Genomic DNA, 22,111 nt, shown 5'->3' on the forward strand with positions numbered 1-22,111 from the left:
ATAAATATATTAAGTATGTCTAATTCAAACAATATTGACATCTTCAGTTACACGGTCTTCAGTTTCAAACCTAATTTTTTTCGATGACGTACTTGCTTCTACTGTGTTACTCATACGTTTATGTGCGTATTTGTTTTGATCGATATCGCCTCAAACCTGTCACTCTTATATTTTCCCTACTATCTTTTGAGATCGTAGTTGTACACTAAATTATATACAGGGTGTACCATAAGAAACGGAACGGTCGAATATTTCGCCAAATGAACATCGGATCGGAAAAATGAAAAATACGTGTTCAATAATTTTCAAAAATCTATCGAATGACATTAAACACGACCCCCCACAGGTTGGAACAGAAGAAGTAGAGGTAGACCACCTACACGATGGACAGACGACGTCAAAAGAATTGCTGGGATTTGGTTGCAGGAATCCCAAGATCGACAAAACTGGAAAAAATTAGGGGAGGCCTATGTTCAACTTTAAATGCAGAAGGCTGGGTGAGATGGTAAATTATAGAAACGGTCTAATATCTCGAGCAATACACTTCCAAATGAAAAAACAAAAAATACGTGTTTTAATATTTTTCAAAAACCTATCGAATAACACCAGACATGACTTTTCACTCCACCCCCTGGAGGTGGGGGTTCAGTTTAAGATCTTAAATAGGAACCCCCATTTTTATTGCAGATTGGATTTGGATTCCTCATGAAAAAATAAGTAACATTTATTCTATTAACGTTTCTACGTCCAAATCGGATGTCGTTGTCAAAATACAAAATATTACTATACATTTATTCGAAACATTTTTTAGAATTGTTGATAGATGGCGCTATAATCAGAAAAATACGATTTATTAGCACCATCTATCAAAAATTCTAAAAAATTGTTTGAATAAATATTACACATAAATAACGTAGAATGAAGTAAACACTTCTGTTGTATGTAGGTATATTAATTTATTAAAATTCTTAAAATTTATCCACAAGGGAGTGGAAGTACAAAACGTTTTCGGTCAAAATGACCATCATCAGTGTAAACGTCCAGTGTACAAGTAGTTGAAACTAGCCACTTCAAAAGGTGTAAAAACCTCTAAATAACATGATTGCTACATTATAAGCTATATAATAATCGACCTTAAGTCGATGTCTTAAGATTATATTATTATCACATGTGGATGTATGTCATCCTTGCTCTGAAATTGCACAAGGTTATTGTGTTCAGGTGAGAGGTTAACAACCAACTAACAACCAACAGTTGGTTGTTAACCTCTCACCTGAACACAATAACCTTGTGCAATTTCCGAGCAAGGATGACATACATCCACATGTGATAATAATATAATCTTAAGACATCGACTTAAGGTCGATTATTATATAGCTTATAATGTAGCAATAATGTTATTTAGAGGTTTTTGCACCTTTTGAAGTGGGTAGTTTCAACTACTTGTACACTGGACGTTTACACTGATGATGGTCATTTTGACCGAAAACGTTTTGTACTTCCACTCCCTTGGGGATAAATTTTAAGAATTTTAATAAATTAATATACCTACATACAACAGAAGTGTTTACTTCATTCTACGTTGTTTTAACGAAGGTATACAGCCAACTACAGGGTTTACCCCCTTTTAAGTTTGAATAAATATTACTTATTCTTTCATGAGTAGTGTGACCAACTCCAATTCAGTCGAATTCGGGACAAGGCTGAAAAAAAAAACCTGAAATCCGTGACTTTTTAATGAAAATCGGGCCATTTTTTTTTAAATATGTATAGAACATTAATATATCATCCTTTTATTGATTATTTAACACTTATATGTTGACAAAAATTTTTTTGATGGGAAGGGTTGTAATGATTATTACATTTTTGTTATTTTTGACGTTTCAACTTCCAATCCGGAAATCGTTCTCAAAAAAGGAAAAATTAGAAAATTAACTGATGTTTTTTCCATGTAAATAGAACCTTATTTTAGGTTCATATAAAAATATTATCATTATTACCTATTCATGTTTTTGAATCGTCTTTTCAGAAGACGATAATTACAATACAGAAACGTGAAAAAGTCCGCAGTTTGCGTTTTCGTAGAACTATAATACCACGATATAAAATGCATGCGTGTTGGATGTGGTATTAGTATTACACTATAGCTCTAGAAATTGTCGACTTCTTTTCGTCCCACCAATTCAATTTGATGTGAATTCTTAGATGAATAACGTATTCAAAGTTTCAAAATACAAGTTTACCAAAACGTTGAAAATTCGGATGGCCCGGAAGCCTTGACCGGGACGCCGCCCGGGACACGACTACGTAATTCGGGCCATGTCCCGGATTTTTCGGGCTAGTTGGTCACACTATTCATGAGGAATCCAAAACTTCAATAAAAAACAGGGGTTCCTATTTAATATTATACAGTTACCCCCACCTCACCTCCATGGTGTCGAGTGTTGGGTGGTGTTTGGTGTCATTCGATAGATTTTTGAAAAATATTAAATATATATTTTTTGGTTTTTCATTTGGAAGTGTATTGCTCGAGATATTAGACCGTTTCTATAATTTACCATTGAAGACAACACTGGAACTCTGAGAACAAACAGAGAAGAAATAGCAGAGACATGGAGATTGTATTGCAGGGACCTATATAAAGATGATCAACGCCAAGAACCGGTTAACCAAATCTCTGACGAGGTGGAAGAAGAACCTGATATACTTGAAAATGAAGTAAGACTCGCGATCAGTAAGCTCAAATATAATAAAGCACCAGGTCCAGATATGATAACAGCAGAAATGCTCAAAGCCACAGAAGAAAGTGGCGTAAAATTACTTCATCTACTCTGTAACCAAATATGGCATTCAAAACAATGGCCTGAAGACTGGACAAAATCTACAATAACCACAATTCATAAAAAAGGCAGCTTCCATAAATGCGACAATTATAGAACTATTTCTCTTATATCACATGCCAGTAAAATAATGCTACATATAATCAACGAGAGACTAAAAACATTCCTTCAAAGAGAAATCCCACAAGAGCAAACTGGATTTACCAAAGGTAGAGGTACTAGAGAACACCTGTTAAATATAAGACAGATAATCGAAAAATCTAGGGAATTCAATATTCCACTATACATATGCTTTATAGATTATTGTAAGGCGTTCGACAGGGTCAAGTGGAGACACTTATGGCAAATTCTAAAAGAAGTGGGCGTACCCCAACACCTTATTTCGCTTATAACTGAACTATACGAACACACTACTGGATCAGTTAAAGTGCTTGACACACTTTCAAACGAATTTCATCAAGAACGGGGTGTCAGACAGGGATGTATACTCTCTCCACAATTATTCAACATATATGGAGAGCATATTACGAGAAGAGCACTTGAAGGATGGGAAAAAGGCATCTCAATTAATGGTCATAAAATAAACAACCTACGTTTCGCAGATGACACAGCCCTTCTTGCAAATAGTCAAGCAGAGCTGATTGATCTTATACGACTGGTTGAAAACGAAAGTCAAATATTTGGTCTGCAATTAAACATATCAAAGACAAAGATCATGATAGTGGATAGACTACATAACAATCATCCACATATAATAACCACAATTGATCGCTTTGAGGTTGTGAGCTCATACTTATATCTGGGATCATTAATCACAAACACAGGGTCACTACAGGAAAAAATAAAACGTAGATGTGATCTAGCAAAGGTCGCCACAGCAAAAATGACCACAATATGGAAGGACTGTCAAATTTCAAGAGCGTTAAAGATGAGGTTGATCAACTGCTTAATATTCCCAATACTGACTTACGGATGTGAATCTTGGACCCTGAGAAATTCGGAAAGAAGAAAGATAGACGCCACTGAAATGTTCTGTTGGAGACGAATGCTACGAATTCCTTGGACCGACCATAGAACAAATAATTCGATTTTAAGAGAGATAAAAGTTAGCCAGCGGCTCTCCAGTAAAGTCCATCTCCAACAATTAAAATACTTTGGACATGTTATGAGAGCCAACACAGAAAACATGGAAAGACTCATTATACAAGGAAAGGTGGAAGGCCGAAGACCACGAGGAAGATCCCCAACAAGATGGATCGATTAGATTACAGGAATATGCAAAAGACCTATGCATGAGTTAAAAGAAATGACCAGAGACAGAGATCTTTGGAGACGGACAATACACGACATCACGTCGACCACTACACTCCCTCCGGGGGGTCAGGATTGAAGAGAGAGAGAGAGATCACGATAAATCGTTTTTTTTTCCGATTATAACGCCATCTATCCACAATTCAAAAAAATGTCTCGAATAAAAGTTGCCTACTTTTACGTAAGGAATCCAAATATGCAATAAAAACTAGGCGTTTCCATATACAAGCTGCTACACATACAATGTCGATTATATACAGTAAAACTGATTCATATTTTACAAAAGAGATAGGGGAGTGCAATTAGAACGAAAAGATACAATGTTTCGGAAAAAATCAAACAAGGTTATATTTTTCTAAAACTTTTTTTGTTAGTTTATAAATATGTTAAGGTAAAAAGTTCTACTCACAAATTTCGCCGCTAATTGTTTATTAATTGTTTAAACAATAACAATTGTTTTGTAAAAATAATGTTAAGAATATGAGTGAATTCAACATTTTATTTTGATAAAAATTGTTTTTATTTTAGTTTTGAGTATGCTGAACCCGAATCTGACATTACAAGTTGCAAATTCAAAATGGCGGATTCAAAATGGCGGATTTTTTCCTAAAAATCCTTAAAAAGTAGTTGTAAAATCCGAATTTTTTTTATAAAACGTGTTTGTTTGCATATATGTGGATATTTTTGAGAGGTTGCTGAACATGAATCAAATTTTGATAATTTAAATTATAAAATGGCAGATCCAAAATGGCGGATAACAAAAAATAGTTAAGAAATCATGATTTCTTTACAAAATGTATTTCTACATATATTTATTTTTGATTGCTTTGATAAACCTAACTTAAATGTTAACATTTTAAACTATAAAATGGCGGATCCAAGATGCGGATTTTCTAAAAGGAACATAAAAAGAACATTTTTCTAAAACATTTATTGTCTTTATTTTTAACAGGTTGTTGAATCTGAATTAAAGATTAAACATTTTAATTTCAAAATGGCGGATCCAAAATGGCGGATATTTAAATGAAAAACAAGTAGAATCCAATCAAACAAATATGGAATTTCATTCTTAAAAAAAAAAGATAAACAAATAATTTTCACAATAATATTAAAAATTAAAATGTATTAGAAAGAATATTTAAAAAAAAACAAATTTTCGATTAGAAGGATATAATTACATATTGGAACATAGTTCTTAATTCCAAACAACTTTTCTTTATAAAAATTTTCGATATTGTGAAATATAAAGGTACTTTACTCTTGAGTGAAATTCATATTTTTTGATATACCTCGTACAAAATAACCAAAATTTGATATTTGATGGATGTATTTTATGTTATATACGATGCAGAGTATTTTATAAAGAATAACTTTTTTTTGTAAAACTGATATTAAAAAAGTTATCAATAGGTTCCAAGTTACGCAGACATACTGTATAAGAGCTAAAAAAAATTTGTTTTGTTGAACATTTATTATTGTTGAAGCTTATTATTAAATGTATTTTAGGTAAGTTTTACAGAAAAAAGTTTTGATCGCTCTGTATATATATTTTTTCAGCTGGTAATTTTCGGTTTTTGTATTACATTTTTATTATCTCTCTTATTATCTCTAATTCCATTAACCTTCACACCCCATTCCAAATTATGCAGCGCTTCCTTAAATATTCTATCTGAATACAAATTGAACAACAGTGGGGACAGTATACAACCCTGTCTGACGCCTCTTTGTATTTTGCATATTTCTGTTGATTTTCCATTTATGCAAGCTGTCGCTGTTTGACGCCAGTATAATTTTTCTATGATTCGTACATCTTGACTATCAACTCCTTTATCCTTTAGTATTTTAATTAATTTGTGATGTTGTACTCGATCAAAGGCCTTCTCATAGTCAATAAATACAGCAAAGACGTCTTTCCTTTGATGTCGGCATTTCTGCAATAACACATTTAGTGCAAAGAGTGCGTCCCGGGTTCCCAGTCCATTTCTGAAGCCAAATTGTGTTTCATCCTGGTTTTCTTCACATTTATCTCTGATTCTACTGTGGATGATACGTAGAAAGATTTTCAAGGTGTGGCTCATAAGGCTTATCATTCTATAGTCGCTACAGTTTTTCGGACGTTGTTTTTTTGGTAGGGTTATGAATTCGGACTTTAACCAATCTTCAGGGATATCACCAGTCGAATAAACATCATTGAAAAGTTTGACTAGTATTCCAATGTTTTCCTCATTTATGAGATTTAACATTTCTGTAGGTATGTTGTCGGGACCAACGGCTTTCTTGTTTTTTTGCCAATTTTATAGCATGTTGTATTTCTGATTTTAGTATTTCTGGTCCTTCACCTTCATCTAAAGTGTCCAGTTCTTCGGGTCTATCATCATTATACAGTTCATTTATATAATTATACCAGGTAGTTCGAATTTCGTGTTCGTCTATTATCATTTTTCCAGACGAATCGGTTATAGTATGTGGAGTTTTCTTATAATAAAGACCAGCTACTTCTCTAACTTTTTTAAACATATTAAACGTATCATGTTTTTCATTCAACTTTTCTAATTCCTTGCATTTATCCTCCATCCAAAAGTGCTTAAAAATTGAAAACAAAAAAGTTATGCGGTAATATAACTGATGCCCTACCCAAACGGACGCCTATGACCGGTACTAGAAACTAGAAATTTGCAATTAATGAAATCGATTTATCCCTGGAAGATAAATATGTGTACCAATTTTCGTTCTTCTAAATAGAAGCGTTCTGGAGATATTTAAGATAAACTAATTACCAGACGCCATCTTCAAATACCTCTAGCTCCTTTAGGAAGCATTTTCGGACTAGATAAATTGGGTAAAATTATCTGAGGAACCTCCTGTCTTCGTTTGTCGGTAGAGTTTCTGAACACCCTGTATTTTAATTTCATAACAAATGGAACAGTCCATTTATCATAAAGGGTAGGCCGTATACTCGTAAATATATACCTACTTAATAAATTATTGCTTTTAAAATATACTCAAATTGTATTTTTGAACATCTTATTTATTTTATATAATAATTAAATTCACTTCTCAAATGTCATTGATGTTTTATTAATACTTAATTTAAAATTTAGTTTGACATTCACGAAGTGTCAAACTGAAATGTAAATAATCTATGCTTTGCTGAACAAATTGAGATTAAATAATAATTCAAAATAACCAAATATTGTTAAAATTATTCAAATTCATTAATTACAAACGTCACATAATATAGGTATATACCTTGTTGTGCATTACGTCAATGGTTTTTAATTTCAAAAATAATTTATATAGGTACAATATATAACCTGAATTTACAAATAAATTAAAGGAATAAATGGTTTACTTACACAAGATTCGATATTTGATGTAAGATGTAAGAAGGTAGGTAATGAATTGATTTTTTTATAGTCGCACAAAAATACGACAGCGCTTGTTCAATTCTGGAAGAGAAATGTCAAACATTTGTAAAACTACTAGATAATTATAATAAATGATGGTTTTGCTTGTTTTCGATTCAGAGGGTTGCACACCAGCTAGACAGGCACTGTTTCTACCCTTTCAGGCGTCATCAGTAGCTTTCGAAAGTGTGCCCACCTCTGAACCGAAAAATAGCTCCACCATCATTTTAAAGGGAATCTGAAAAATAATTCAAATTTCCCATCAGACGCGATACAGCGACATCTACTAAAAAATTGAAGAATCTCAGATGCAGAATCCACCAATTTAATAAATTAAAATGGTAGATAGTATTTTAAAACTGAGATTTTTCGTGTTTGAAAGTTTTACTAGATAATTATTACTAGTCTACTCGTAACTTATTGAGTTTGATGTTTAGCTTTTTGAAAAGTAGCCTACTTCCTAACCAACCATTTGAACTGACGTTTAGTGCGTCGGCGTCGCGGTGGGAAATAACCGGATTGTGACGTCACATTTTAGACTTTGAGGTCGATTATCTCGAAGACGGTTAGAGATATCGAAATGCCGTTTTCAGATTTGGATTTAGAAGGCAAAACTACATAAGAATCCATCGATACACCTGCTCTAAGTATTTCAGGAGCGGCAACGCAATAACACACAGACTTTTGCAAATTTATAAACGAAAAGTTTTCTTTGAAAATACTCGAGATTGTCAGATTAAGATAAGGTAAGTTAAGTACATGCAAAAGAGTGTATATTTCAAAAATCTGACGATTTGAGCGGGGCGTAAGGCAATGGATGAGTCAAAAAGTTTCACAAAAAAAAGCGAAAATTTCGCGAAATAAACGTCAGATCGAAAAACTAAAAAATACGTCTTCAATATTTTCAAAAATCTATCGAGTGGTACTAAAAATGACCCCCACGGAGAGGGGTGGAGGATAAACATAAGATCGGAAAACTGCAAAATACACTTTTAAAATGGGATCCCCAAATTTTTATTGGAGATTCTTTACGTAAAAATAAGCAACTTTTATTCGAGACATTTTTTCGAATTATGGATAGATGGCGCTATAATCGGAAAAAACGTTTGTTGGATGTGGAAAATTTAATTAAAAAGTGGAAAGTCCCCACTAAAATGGAAAATTTTACTAAACTTTTTTTGGTTTTAGGACCTAATAATCACAACTCAATAAGTCCCCATAACGCTCGAGTGACTGCAAATTTAGCATACTTTGCTCCCCTACCATAATATTTGGAGGTTTATTCCTGTCCGTTAAGATCTACAGTTTTTTAATAATGCATCACGATCTCCATTCATACGTCTTAAAACTTTTCATTTCTAACATGGTCAGTCATTGGAATTTTTAGAATGCTGCGAAATATCCACATCACAGTTTTCCAGAAGTCGTAACGAGCTAACTGTCAACTTTGATCCTTCCATGTCATGTAGTAGAATATTATGTATATAGCATTTTATCATAGACCAGTAAGGATCTGTTTTTAGGTGGATGTGAGAGGTGGCATTCAGATTTTTGCGGATAAAGTTAGGTGATAACTTCGTTAATAATAATTGATTTATGCTCCTTCTCAAATATGCCCGGAACATTAATAAAAAAAATAAAATATTTAAAAATTTCGTTTTTTTTCTACTTTTTTTGCTTACAACTTAAAAACTATTCATTTTAGAACAAAGTCCTATAGGAATAAAACAAAGATAATTAAATTTTCTATCAGATGCGATTGGTTAAAAATGTCTTAATTTATCACCCTTGCTTCAAAATAGCAATAAATATAAAATAAGGGGGCAAAACAAGCCTGTCCTTATTCAATGATTTTCCATCACTTAGGTTACACTTGGAGCCTTCCTAATTCGCTTAGAAAATTTTTGTAATGTGCTAAAACCGTACATCAAATTTCATTAAAATTGACTTACTAGATTTTGCATAATAATTTTGCAATCTAAACTTTTTTAAAAAAATTAAAAATTTTTAAAATCTTGCACAACAAAAACTAGGACATACAAAGATTTGTCAATTTTTTTGCATATAAAGAAGTACTCCACCTATCTAATGCACTTTACAGAATTGAAATCGGATTATTGAAGCAGCCTCAGTTATGTTTTAAAGTTATAAACAATTTTTTGGCTTATAAACAAATTAGTGCTGTGGCCAGAAGGGGGTGCTACGGTCTCCTTTATTTAGATGGACTTACCCAAGTTTTTTATGTATTTTGACCCGTAGAACACGAATTTTTTGGGTAACAGTTGATCCGGATGTCGATAAGGTTGTTATAAACAAAGAACTTGAGGAATTACATAAAATCGATTTTTCGCAAAATAAAACATTTTTTTGTATTTCTTGGGTAATTCTAAGCAAAAAATGTTCCTACAAGTTTTTTCGTAGGATGCATAGTTTTCGAGATAAACGCGGTGGAACTTTCAAAAAAATCGAGAAATTGCAATTTTTGAACGCGAATAACGTTTGATTAAAAAATAAAATAGCAATTCTGCTGACAGCATTTGAAAGTTTAAGTCAAATTATACCGGTTTTAATTAAAATAAAAATTAATTTTTTTATTATTAAACAAAGCTATTTGTTTATAAGCCAAAAAATTGTTTATAAATTTAAAACATTGCTGGGGCCCCTTAAATAATCCGATTTTAATTCTGTAAAGTGTATTAGATAGGTAGAGGACCTCTTTATATATAAAAAAATTAGCAAACTTCTAATTGGTTTACTTTTTGTTCAGAAAGATTTTAAAACATTTGAACTTTTTTAAAAACATTTACATTGCAAATTTATTATGCAAAATCTATTAGGTCGATTTTAATGAAATTTGGTAGAAAATTTAAGTAAGTTATAAGAATTTTCTAAGCGAATTACTAAGGTTCTATGTGCCACCAAAGTGGTTAAGAAACATTGAATAACAACAGGCGTATGTTGCCCCCTTATTTTGTATTTATTGCTATATTGCAGAAAAGGTAATACCTTAATATACTAGTCGTATATCATACAAAATTCAATTATCTTTATTTTATTTCTCTACGACTTTGTTCCAAAACCAACCGTTTTAAAGTTATAAGCCAAGAAAGCAGAAAAAAATCGACGTTTTTCGAAATTTTTAAATATTTTAATTTTTTTATTAATGTTCCGGGCATATTTGAGAAGGAGCATAAGTCAATTATTATTACTGAAGGTGTCACCTAACTTTATCTGCAAAAATCCGAATGCCACCTCTCACATCCAAAAATACACGTTTTTTTACAGATTAGTCCTGGTTTACTTCGCATATGTCCGAAATATTGTACCTTTCGAGATTTTATGGCTGTCGATACCTCTCGGTTCTTCTTCATTCTTCTGTAGACCTCCTCATTTGTGACCCGATCAATCCACGGAATTTTAAGTATTCTCCGATATAGCCACATCTCAAATGCTTTCAATTTTCTGCACGTATCTTCGTACAAGGTACATGATTCAACACCATAAAAAAGCACAGAGAACAAAAGGACAAATCCACCAGAAAGTAACCACAAATTTAATAAAATATATAGTGAGGAGCCTTGTAAAATGTATTTGTTTACCCTGTTAAATCGTAATATGGACAAAACTATATAACAGTAGTACTACTGGCTAACCTTTAGATATATTTACATCGTAGATATCAACTTACAATTAATTTTAAAAGCTTTAATCAAAATCGAGCCAAATTACTTCTTACCAAATTTTGAATGTAATAGTTAGATTTAAAGACAAAGTTGTGGGATGTCATTCACAGATACAAGTAGCGTTAACGAAAGGTCCATCTTGCAAATGAAAACAACCACATTATCTACTATATTTATTTAACGTACAAAAAAGTTAAAGTAAAATTGCGGTTTCTTTGAACCAAATTGATATTTCACTTTTAATTTTGTGATCAATCATTTAAATTAATTCCACCTCACATATTTTTCGACAATTTTGTCTTAATATGGCTCAATTTTTAGACAAATAAGAATAATAATGTAATAATAAATAGTGTAATTGTCCTACAGAAACAAAGAGTACAATTTATATAATAATTATAATAATAAATAAAATACTTAATTTTTTATCTTTACATGCATTGCCTTTTTTTAAAGCTATTTACAATGCATATGTTTTATAATATTCGAAGCAATCTATAAAAATCACCAACAACTGAATATTGAATTTAAAAGTAATTTAATTTGAACTAAAATAATTATATAAATTACTTCCTTGTGCATTTACTTTTGGGTTAAATTAAAACAAAAATCGACGTTTCGACAATGGATTTTTCCGTAAAATATATGATTATGTAATATATATGTTACCGGTCAAACCCGATTTCAGGATAAACTAGTTTGGCCTAGGCCAATGTAGTTTGTCCAGGATGCCATAGGATAAACTAGTTTGGCATAGGCCAAACTAGTTTGTGTTGAACGCGATAGGATAAACTAGGTCAGCCTAGGCCAAACTAGTTTATCTTGTTATATTAATACGGACACTGCAGGATAAACTAGTACCGCTTAGGAGAAACATTATATTATACCTACAAACCCTAATAAATAGATAAACTGAATAAAATACTCTGTAATTGGAAAATAATCAGTTTTATTAAAACGATGATGATTTATTGTTCTAACTAATGGACAGTTTTTAATACAAACTCTCATATAAAAAATACTAAGAGTTTTTTATAGAAAAACAAATTAAACCTTAATTATAAAAATTACTATGTATTTTTCAATGGAATGCTTTGCAGCCTAGAAGTAATTTTAAAACCTTAGTTTATAACTACTACCTCTAAAAAAGTTTTAACAAAAAAACACTTACAAGCACTGAGGAAACCGTTATGGCGCACAAGTTACCTTTTGGTATTATTGTCGTTATGCACGACTTCAACACTTCAGGAGTGACACCCTAAAGAAGCATGGTATCAGAGACGAGAACCAATTTGGTACGAATGGGTACCTTGCGCAGTTCTTTGACCGTGATGTTGTCGGATCCTGCTGCCTGAGGCTTCATAATTTGCAAGGCCTTAAGAATTTTCGCTTCTGTGACAACAGTAATTTAATCACAGTACTTAGTTCAGCAATCTAATTAATAATGCCAAATATCAGGATGGACTCTTCTGAATAGCCAACCCTGAATATTACTAATGGCTTCCGAAAAAAACCCACTTTCAAAAATTCTATGAAGAGTCAAAAGAGTTTTTTAACCCTGTTGCATTCATTGCATTTCTTTTTTTTAACCATTTTCAGATATTTATATCAAATATTACATATATCATTTTTACGAGTTTTCAGGAAGATGATGAATTCGTTATCATATTTGCTTTATCACTTCTTCATAATTTTATTGCTCATAAATTTTAATGATCTGAAGTCATATATTTTTCGGTATCTTGTCCATACACTTCGGAATTACTTTCGTACTTAAGAGTTTTCGACCCTTAGTTATCTGACATTTTTTTTTTTTAAACAAAATGGCAGATCCAACGTGACGAAAAGAATTTGGTAGTTTAAGGTGGCTGATTACAAAACTAACATTATTTTTTCGAAAAACAAAATTGCGGATACAATATGGCCGAAGTAAATTCGAAGCTTATATTATAAACGCATATTTTTTTGAAATTTTATATAATAAGGGACTTTTGAAATAACTGATTACCAATACATTTTCTTTTTGAAGTACAATATTTAGCACACATTACTTAGGTACATTTTTGTATTCAAACAACTTCCAGCAATGCATAGGCAGCTAAACCAATGTGATTATTTATCTTCTGACTGTACATTTTGATATTGATAAACATTAATCGCAGAATTATGCAGAACTATGTACTTTTTGAATGTATTTTTTACGAAATTTTGATTATTTCAAGTATATTTTTACTGTTTATTCATTAACAAATTTGATGCATTTATTGTTATCGAATCTTTAGTTAACTTTTATCTTACATTAATACATATTTGAAAAAGAAGAATCTGCTTTACAGCAATAAAGTTGATAAACTACAAAACGTTTTCAATATACGCTTCTTTTTGACTTTCCGACTTTGCCGACCAAAATAAGGTAGTACATGGCTCACTTGCCCCGGAGGCATATTTACAAATGCTCCTATACTACGGCACCAGAGTGCTGAAATCGGTTAGCCTTTGATATACACTATCACGCTATAAACCCTCAGTGACTTCGGCACCTATTAAATTATAAGACATCTATTAAATTATCGTGCCTAAGTTTTTATTGCAATTAATATTATTGTAAGTATTGTATAGGTATTTCAATTTATTGTATTCAAATAGAAATGTCGAAACTGCGATAAACCTAGCATACTTAAGAATGTGTTTTTTGACCCTAACCCAAGAAACAAATAAAACAAAAACGCCAATGAATAAAAAACAAATAAACATTTTTTTTTATTTTTGTTTATTTATAAGTACAGATATAATTACTCGTATACAGTGCGTCCATAAAGTAACGCATAAATTCATTATTAACTAAATAAACAACATTATTAGAAATTACCGAAACAGGTCGATTTTTGGTTTTAATTTATGATTTTTTGGCATATATATCATTCTAGTGACGTCATCCATCTGGACGTGATCGATGATTTTTTCAATAAGAATAGGGATCGTGTGATAGCTCATTTGAAAGGCAATTCAATTCTCTATTCAGTAATATAAATATTAACATAATTATTTATACAGGGTGTCCAAAAACAAGCCTCTTGACAGTTTGATCATTTAATTTAAGCGAAAAGCAATGTTTATTTGTCAAATAAATTTTTTTTCTGTTTCATGACAGCAGTAAAATGTATTTTGAATTAAATAAATTACGCACATTCGTCTTTTTGTGTCAATTAATTGAAAATAAAAAAAATTTGGACACCCTGTATAAATAATTATGTTAATGTTTATATTATTGAATAGAGAATTGAATTGCCTTTCAAATGAGCTAGCACACAATCCCTAGTAAGTAAGTAAGTAAGGTATGCTTTATTGTCATAAAATTTTACCAGGACAAAGCTTATACAAAATAAAAAAATACAATAAAAAACTAAAAATAATAAAAAACTACAAACAAAACAAAAACAGAAACAGACACCAAGTAAATGGCGTGAGTTATACTACTTAATATAATTTTACAGTTATTAAGTACACATTAAAAAATTAAAAATTTTGCAAACAATATGTATACAACGTCAGAGCAAAAAGAAGGCGAACAAGGAAAAGGGAAAGTAAATCAAAAGTTCTATGCCGCTGCAAATATGTACAAAAGTACTCGAAAGTAATAATCCTGCAAGTCAATTTGCTGAATTCAAATTGTTTATAAAAAAGTCATTCACTGTATAAAAAGCTCTCTCTAGCAAATAAGCTTTCAAGGCCTTGCGAAAAGCGGGAAATGCTGTAATAGATTTGATGTTAGATGGCAGGTGATTGTGCATTTTTCTCGAATTGTGTAGTATAGAGCACTTAACCAGCTCAGACCGTCGGGTTGGCAGATAAAGATTATGCTCCACGTTTCTAAGGGGATAGTTGTGAGTGGGTCTCTCTGGACCTTCTGATGCATGTTTGCGGATTAAACAAACGGATTCAAAAACAAACAAAGAAAGAAACCTATTCTTCTTTAAAAAATCATCGATTACGTCATCACGTCCAGACGGATGATATATATGCCAAATATCATAAGTTAAAATCAAAAGTCGACCTGTTTCGGTAATTTCTAATAATGTTGTTTATTTAGCTAATAATGAATTTATGCGATACTTTATGAACGCACTGTATACGAGTAATTATATCTGTACCTATAAATAAATAAAAATAAAAAATATTTATTTCTTTTTTATTCAATGGCGTTTTTTTATAATTTTTGTTTTATTTGTTTCTCGGGTTAGGGTCAAAAAACACATTCTTAAATTAATATGCTAGGTTTATTGCAGTTTAGACATTTCTATTAAAAATTTCGACATTTCTATAAAAAAATAAAAGTAAAGCAATAATATGTACATATGTATGTATCTATAAAAATAATATTGTAGTACTTATGTTATGAAATAAGAAATTTATGACTATGAATCTGCAATCAATCACAAACAAGTCTGGCTAATTGGCTCTGCAAAAGACATTTTTCTATTCCTATTTTCAAGCAATAAATTGAAATATAAACAATACTTACAATAATATTAATTGCAATAAAAACTTAAAAACACCAAAATTTAATAGATGTCTTATTTTAATAGGTGCCGAAATCAATGAGGGTTTGTAGCGTAATAGTGTATATCAAAGGCTAACCGATTTCAGCACTTTGGTGCCGTAGTATAGGAGCATCTGTAAATATGCGCCCTGGAGTTATGAATAAGAATAGATCCGACTCTACGATAGTATGAGAAAACAACTGTAAACATGAAAACCCCTAAATAGGGACTTTTTATTTTACCTCGTGGCCACGTTTTCAGCATTTGGAACAACTGTGCGACTGCACTAATTCTCGAAAAGACGCACAATACAGTACTAAACGATTGAAATATTTTTAATTGTTATTTGATTCGAAATATGTTGCGTTAATAAAATTGGTTATAATTATACATAAATTATTATTAAAGGATTGATATCTTGCTTATAGCAAAAATAAAAATTTTAAATCATGACTAACCCACCAAGTAAATAATTTACCATGTTGATGATTTTTGTATCACTTATACAAAACGTAAAAAAATATATAATATTAACAAGGTGACTTTTATTTAGATAGCCTCCGATCAACTATAAAGGTTTATGCTTCATTAAGATTTTTGAGATTGTTTCTTAAAATGCGATTTGCCCTTGATGTGTATTTTAAATTGAACTCCAGAACTGAGAGTTATGTTACAAGACGGACAGTAGTAGTCACCTGATGGCGTCCTGTACAAATGTAAATCTGCCGGATGTTCCGTAAAGTCCCCTAAAATATAAAAAAACAAATTTGTATTACGATTAGACTAAATATTGTGGAAATGAATTTAAAATTTCTATAGGAATGAAACAGTGATGTATTCTAAATGCTGTAATTTAGCTGATATCTAAAAGCCAAAGAAATATTTTATTCTTAAGGCTAGCAACGGCATTTCAAAAATAGTTGTCGTGACTTATTAATTGTTCATCATGTAGTCGTCACTGACCCTTGTTAAACATACACTTGCTATCATAAAAAGCGGGTCACTCGATGAATTATTCAAGTTAGATGTCTCGAATTTTCTAAACCTGTTGTCCAATTTGAGTGATTTTTTAGTATGGCATAGCCTTATTCTTTAACAATATCGCTATAGTAATATTGTTGCTAATAGACAGGTAAATTGTCATTGTATACCGGGTGTAACAATCATACTGTGTTTATTCCTCAAAGTTTGGAACACCCTGTGGAATGTTTTAGCATAGATAAGATATTGAAATTAAAACTCGATTGTAGCATTAGGCTTTCTTAACATTTTCGTTTTTGATTTATTTGTTTATGTTGGATAATAAAAAAGTTAGACACGTTAACAACTAACCATGTTCCTCATCAATACAGGGTGTTTCTAAATAAGTGCGACAAACTTTAAGGGGTAATTCTGCATAAAAAAATAATGACCGTTTGCTTTATAAACGTATGGTCGCAAATTCTTCGGTTTCGAGATACGGGATGTTGAATTTTTTCTTACAAACTGACGATTTATTTATTGCTCTAAAACCGGTTGAGATATGCAAATTAAATTTGGTAGGTGTTAAGAGGTAGTTATGGTGCATTTTTGTCATGCTGTAACAATAACGAGCGTTCTGGTATTTATTTACGACTTTATTAATTTATTTATACAAGTTTCCTTTACAAACTTTAGCTTAAAACTAAACTCTATTTACAAATATGTCCGTATTTATAGCCCAGTTGTTATTCTGGAACAATCGACGCCCATCTCTAGCTATCAGCTTGTCCCGCCTACGTGACGTACGTTCGAGAACTCTCTCCTCCTCTCCGCCGACGCCCCGAACATTCGATTACGTCATTCTCGAGGTGTTTACTGTTATACGGGGGTTGGCCAAGAGTTCTCTTTCGTTACACTGCTCCCCTCTTAAGATTTGAGCGTCCCGATCAGCAACTCTAGATGAAGGCCCAGGATGGCGGAATCTACACGACTCTCCAGCTCTGCATACACCCTTCAAGAAGAAATAACAGTCTACTGTCTTTGAAGGGTACGACATCTTCGGGTTCATGCAACACACAGTGATTTGTACACCAGTTCCTCTGAAGGCCACTTCAAGCATGCTTCTCACAATCTTTCAATCCAGATTTTCTACTGCATGGCCTATTTTTGGTAAAGCCAAATTTTTGATGTCATAATTACACACGATTTTCTTCAAATTAGTTAGAGCACGCCATATGTTCTCGTAGCTTGGCGTGTCCGTATAAGACTTTCTCGTCACCATATACAGCAAAGATCGAGGACCATCTTCCAATCGCCGTACTCTTCCAATTTTAGGCTGCTGATTTCTTAACTCGTCCAGGCGGCCGAACTTTCTATTGAATACGGACGATATTCCTTTAGTCATCTCGAGATCTTGGGCAACATAGTGGGCTAGAGAGACGTCTTCTGAAACACTAAACAGATCTTGCTGAACTTCTGTGGTCACGCCGAATCTAGCACTGTTTCTCTCTGCATAATTTGAAATAAATTCCTTAAAACTTGGTTGTACGGCATCTTTCATCTCCGGTTGGAGGACTCGTGCCTCTTCTGTTTCATTTGAGCCAGCATATGGTGCAAGACGATTTATGTGAATAACTTTCGGTTTACCGTTTGGCAACTTCTTAATTCTGTATATTACGTCATTTATTTTCTTCTTAACTTCATACGGACCTTCCCATTGTCTTTGCACTTTAGGACACAAGCCGCGAAGACGTTGTGGATTATAAAGCCAGACAAGATCACCTACTGCGAAGCTTTCATTATTGCATCGAGAATCATATTGATCTTTCATTCTGTCACTGGCTATCTGGATGTGTTGTCGGGCAAGTTCATGAATGTTGTTCATTCGTAACTTCAGGCGGTCGACGTATTCTTCGCCTGCAACATGTTCCTCGGAAGGTCTGCGGCCAAACTCTAGGTCGCAGGGCAAACGAACTTCACGACCCAACATCAGGCAGGTTGGTGTTTGACCTGTAGTCTCATTTACGAATGAATGAATGAATGAATGGATGTATGCTTTATTGTCAAAAAATTTTACCAATTTGTGGACAAAGCTTATACAAAATAAAAAATACAATAAAAAACAAAAAATAATAAAAAACTACAAACAAAACAAAAACAGAAACAGACACCAAGTAAATGGCGTGAGTTATACTACTTAATATAATTTTATAGTTATTATTTTTAACTATTTAGAATGGGAAATAAGCCACAATATTATTAAAAAATGATTTTTATTAACGTTTCGACGCCCAAATCGGGTGCCGTTGTCAAAATACAAAATACTATTAATATAAACAAAAATGTTGTTGCTTAGTAAAAAAATTCTTCTAATAATTTATTTAATTTGACTCATTTATATCGGCAATTCAGATACATATGATACATTTTAAAGTAGAAGACTTTAAAATGATATTGCCAATATTTATGAGTTGCTAAATATAAAATATAAAATTGTAAAAATGCCACAAGAAAATAGCTTCAGAACAACATTATAGTTATTAAGTACACATTAAAAAATTAAAAATTTTGCAAACAATATGTATACAACGTCAGAGCAAAAAGAAGGCGAACGAGGAAAAGAGAAAGGGAAAGTAAATCAAAAGTTCTATGCCGCTGCAAATATGTACAAAAGTACTCGAAAGTAATAATCCTGCAAGTCAATGTGCTGAATTCAAATCGTTTATAAAAAAGTCATTCACTGTATAAAAAGCTCTCTCCAGCAAATAAGCTTTCAAGGCCTTGCGAAAAGCGGGAAATGCTGCAATAGATTTGATGTTAGAGGGCAGGTGATTGTACATTTTTCTCGAATTGTATAGTATAGAGCACTTAACCAGCTCAGACCGTGGGGTTGACAGATAAAGATTATGCTCCCCGTTTCTAAGGGGATAGTTGTGAGTGGGTCTCTCAGGCCATCTCCTACGGCCGAGCGGTAGGCCATCAGGAATAAATGAATGTGTTGGTCCCAATCTCGCTGATGTTCAGATACAACTTTGGACAAGTGTTTACCCATCGTTAGGTTCATCCTCTCGACCATCCCATCTGATTGAGGATGCAGGGGTGTTGTTCTGGTCTTATTGACACCAATTAATTTACAAACGTTTTGGAAAAGAGCTGACTCAAAGTTTCGCCCTTGGTCTGAGTGGATCTCCAAGGGAACACCAAATCGGCTGAAGAATTCTTTAACAAGTACCTCTGCAACGGTAGCAGTTTCTTGATTCGGTAATGCATAGGCCTCGGTCCATTTCGTAAAATAATCCATGGCTACCAGGATGTATTTATTTCCAGCATCGGTTTCTGGAAATGGACCTGCAATGTCGATTGCTACTCTTTCCATAGGACTGCCAACATTATACTGTCTCATGGGTGCTCTCTTTCTACCAACTGGACCATTACCGGATGTACACAGTTCACATTTCCGGCACCATCTTCTTACATCATCTTTACAGTTCACCCAATAGAACCGTTCTCGAACCTTTTGCAGGAAGCATCTGTATTTGAACCAACTCTTCCAGCTCTCTTCATGCGTCTCTTCGGCATCGTGTCACGAATCACCCTCCGTACCATTTCCACCAAACGTTCATCTTTTCTCTTATCGCCTTTTTCCACGGTTAGTACTCGATTGTTTCGTGAAGCTTGGCTACCTGCTTCGTGTTCCAAGGCAATAGCAAGTGCTTCGTCTAAAACTTTCGGTCTTGCTAGTCGAAAGCTTTCTGTAGTTCGCTATCTTTCAGCCCATTGACGAAGGTATCTACCGCAATTTCTTCCAAAACGCTGTCTGGCACCTCCGGATAAGCCAACCGCACCACAAGAGCCACATCTGCTTCAAATTCTTGCAGATTCTCACTTGCTCGTTGACTTCTACTTCTCAGTTGTGCTTTGTATACTTGTTGTAGATGGGCATCTCCATAGCGTTTTTCTAGACGAGTGAACAAGGTCTGGTAACATTTTTCTTCACCCTTAGGAATTAATCTTAATATATCTGCAGCACACCTCGCAAAGCAGCAGTCAAGGAAACAGCCTTTTCTTGTTCGGTCCAATGATTGGCGGTCGCGATAGCTTCGAATTGTCTAAGGTATATGGACCAAGATGACTTTCCATCAAATGGTGGTAATTTAAATCTCATGTTATGCGACGTTTCGTCTCTCGATACTCCATCTTTCACTAGAGGATCTAAAGCTACTGCATTAACTGGGGGTTGCATCTTCGTATTAGTTATTATGCTCTCTAATTCTTTGATCTTTTCGTCTACGGTCTCTACACTTTTCTGCATCTTATCGAATGTTCTAGAAACTTCTTCAAATTTCTCGTCGTTCTGTCTACAAACGTCTTTAATTACTTAAGAAACACTTTCAAATTTCTCGTCGCTTTTTCTAAAAGTTTCATCGATCTTTTGAGAAACACTTTCACATTTCTCGTTGTTCTGTCTATTAACTTCTTCAAGTTTTTCGTTGTTCTGTTTACAAACTTCTTCAAGTTTCTCATTGTTCTTTCTAGAAGTTTCATCGATCTTTTGAGAAGTCTCGTCAATCGTTTGAGAAACAGTTTTTAATTTCGCTAAGATTTTTTGTTCGGCTTACTGGAAGTGGAACGTCTGTGGATTATCTCCGTTCTTCGTGAGGACATCCTCGAGTCGTGCTTGTAGGACTTTCTTGGTCCCACTACTGTCTAACTCGTACTCTTCTAATTGTTCACGGAGCTGTTTTATGGTCAGTTCTTGTAGCAACATCTTTGGTCGGCACACACGTACTTTTCAAAATGTCTTTTAAAAGTCTTTCCGAATACCGAACAATCACGCACTCCGATTATTCCCGACGAATAAAGTTCAAAAGTCTTTTAGAGTCACTTTTATTTTACTTAAAACAACTTATAACCCGTCACCTGACTCCACTGTACCAATAACGAGCGTTCTGGTATTTATTTACGACTTTATTAATTTATTTATACAAGTTTACTTTACAAACTTTAGCTTAAAACTAAACTCTATTTACAAATATGTCCGTATTTATAGCCCAGTTGTTATTCTGGAACAATCGACGCCCATCTCTAGCTATCAGCTTGTTCCGCCTACGTGACGTACGTTCGAGAACTCTCTCCTCCTCTCCGCCGACGCCTCGAACATTCGATTACGTCATTCTCGAGGTGTTTACTGTTATACGGGGGTCGGCCAAGAGTTCTCTTTCGTTACAATACAATGAAGAATTTTATATTCACCATTGACGTGCACACGGGATATATCTAAAATGTTTATACCCGTATGCACGACAATGGTGAATATATAATTATTAATTGTATGTCAAAACATGCAAAATAACTGTCTCTTAAAACCT

General features: G+C 33.1%; 1 protein-coding gene across 1 annotated transcript in view; it reads right to left on the reverse strand.

Moving 5' to 3' along the window:
* Positions 1-11,127: 11,127 nt before the first annotated feature.
* LOC114339215 (zinc finger protein 346) overlaps positions 11,128-22,111 on the reverse strand; it is a 71,922-nt gene continuing 60,938 nt past the window's right edge. The window contains exon 8 of the mRNA XM_028289836.2: positions 11,128-16,528. Within this exon, the coding sequence (XP_028145637.1) occupies positions 16,371-16,528 (158 nt within the window). The 3' untranslated portion in view covers positions 11,128-16,370. The remainder of the gene's footprint in view (positions 16,529-22,111) is intronic.

This window comes from Diabrotica virgifera, chromosome 7, assembly GCF_917563875.1.
Source record: "Diabrotica virgifera virgifera chromosome 7, PGI_DIABVI_V3a".
Lineage (NCBI taxonomy): Eukaryota > Metazoa > Arthropoda > Insecta > Coleoptera > Chrysomelidae > Diabrotica > Diabrotica virgifera.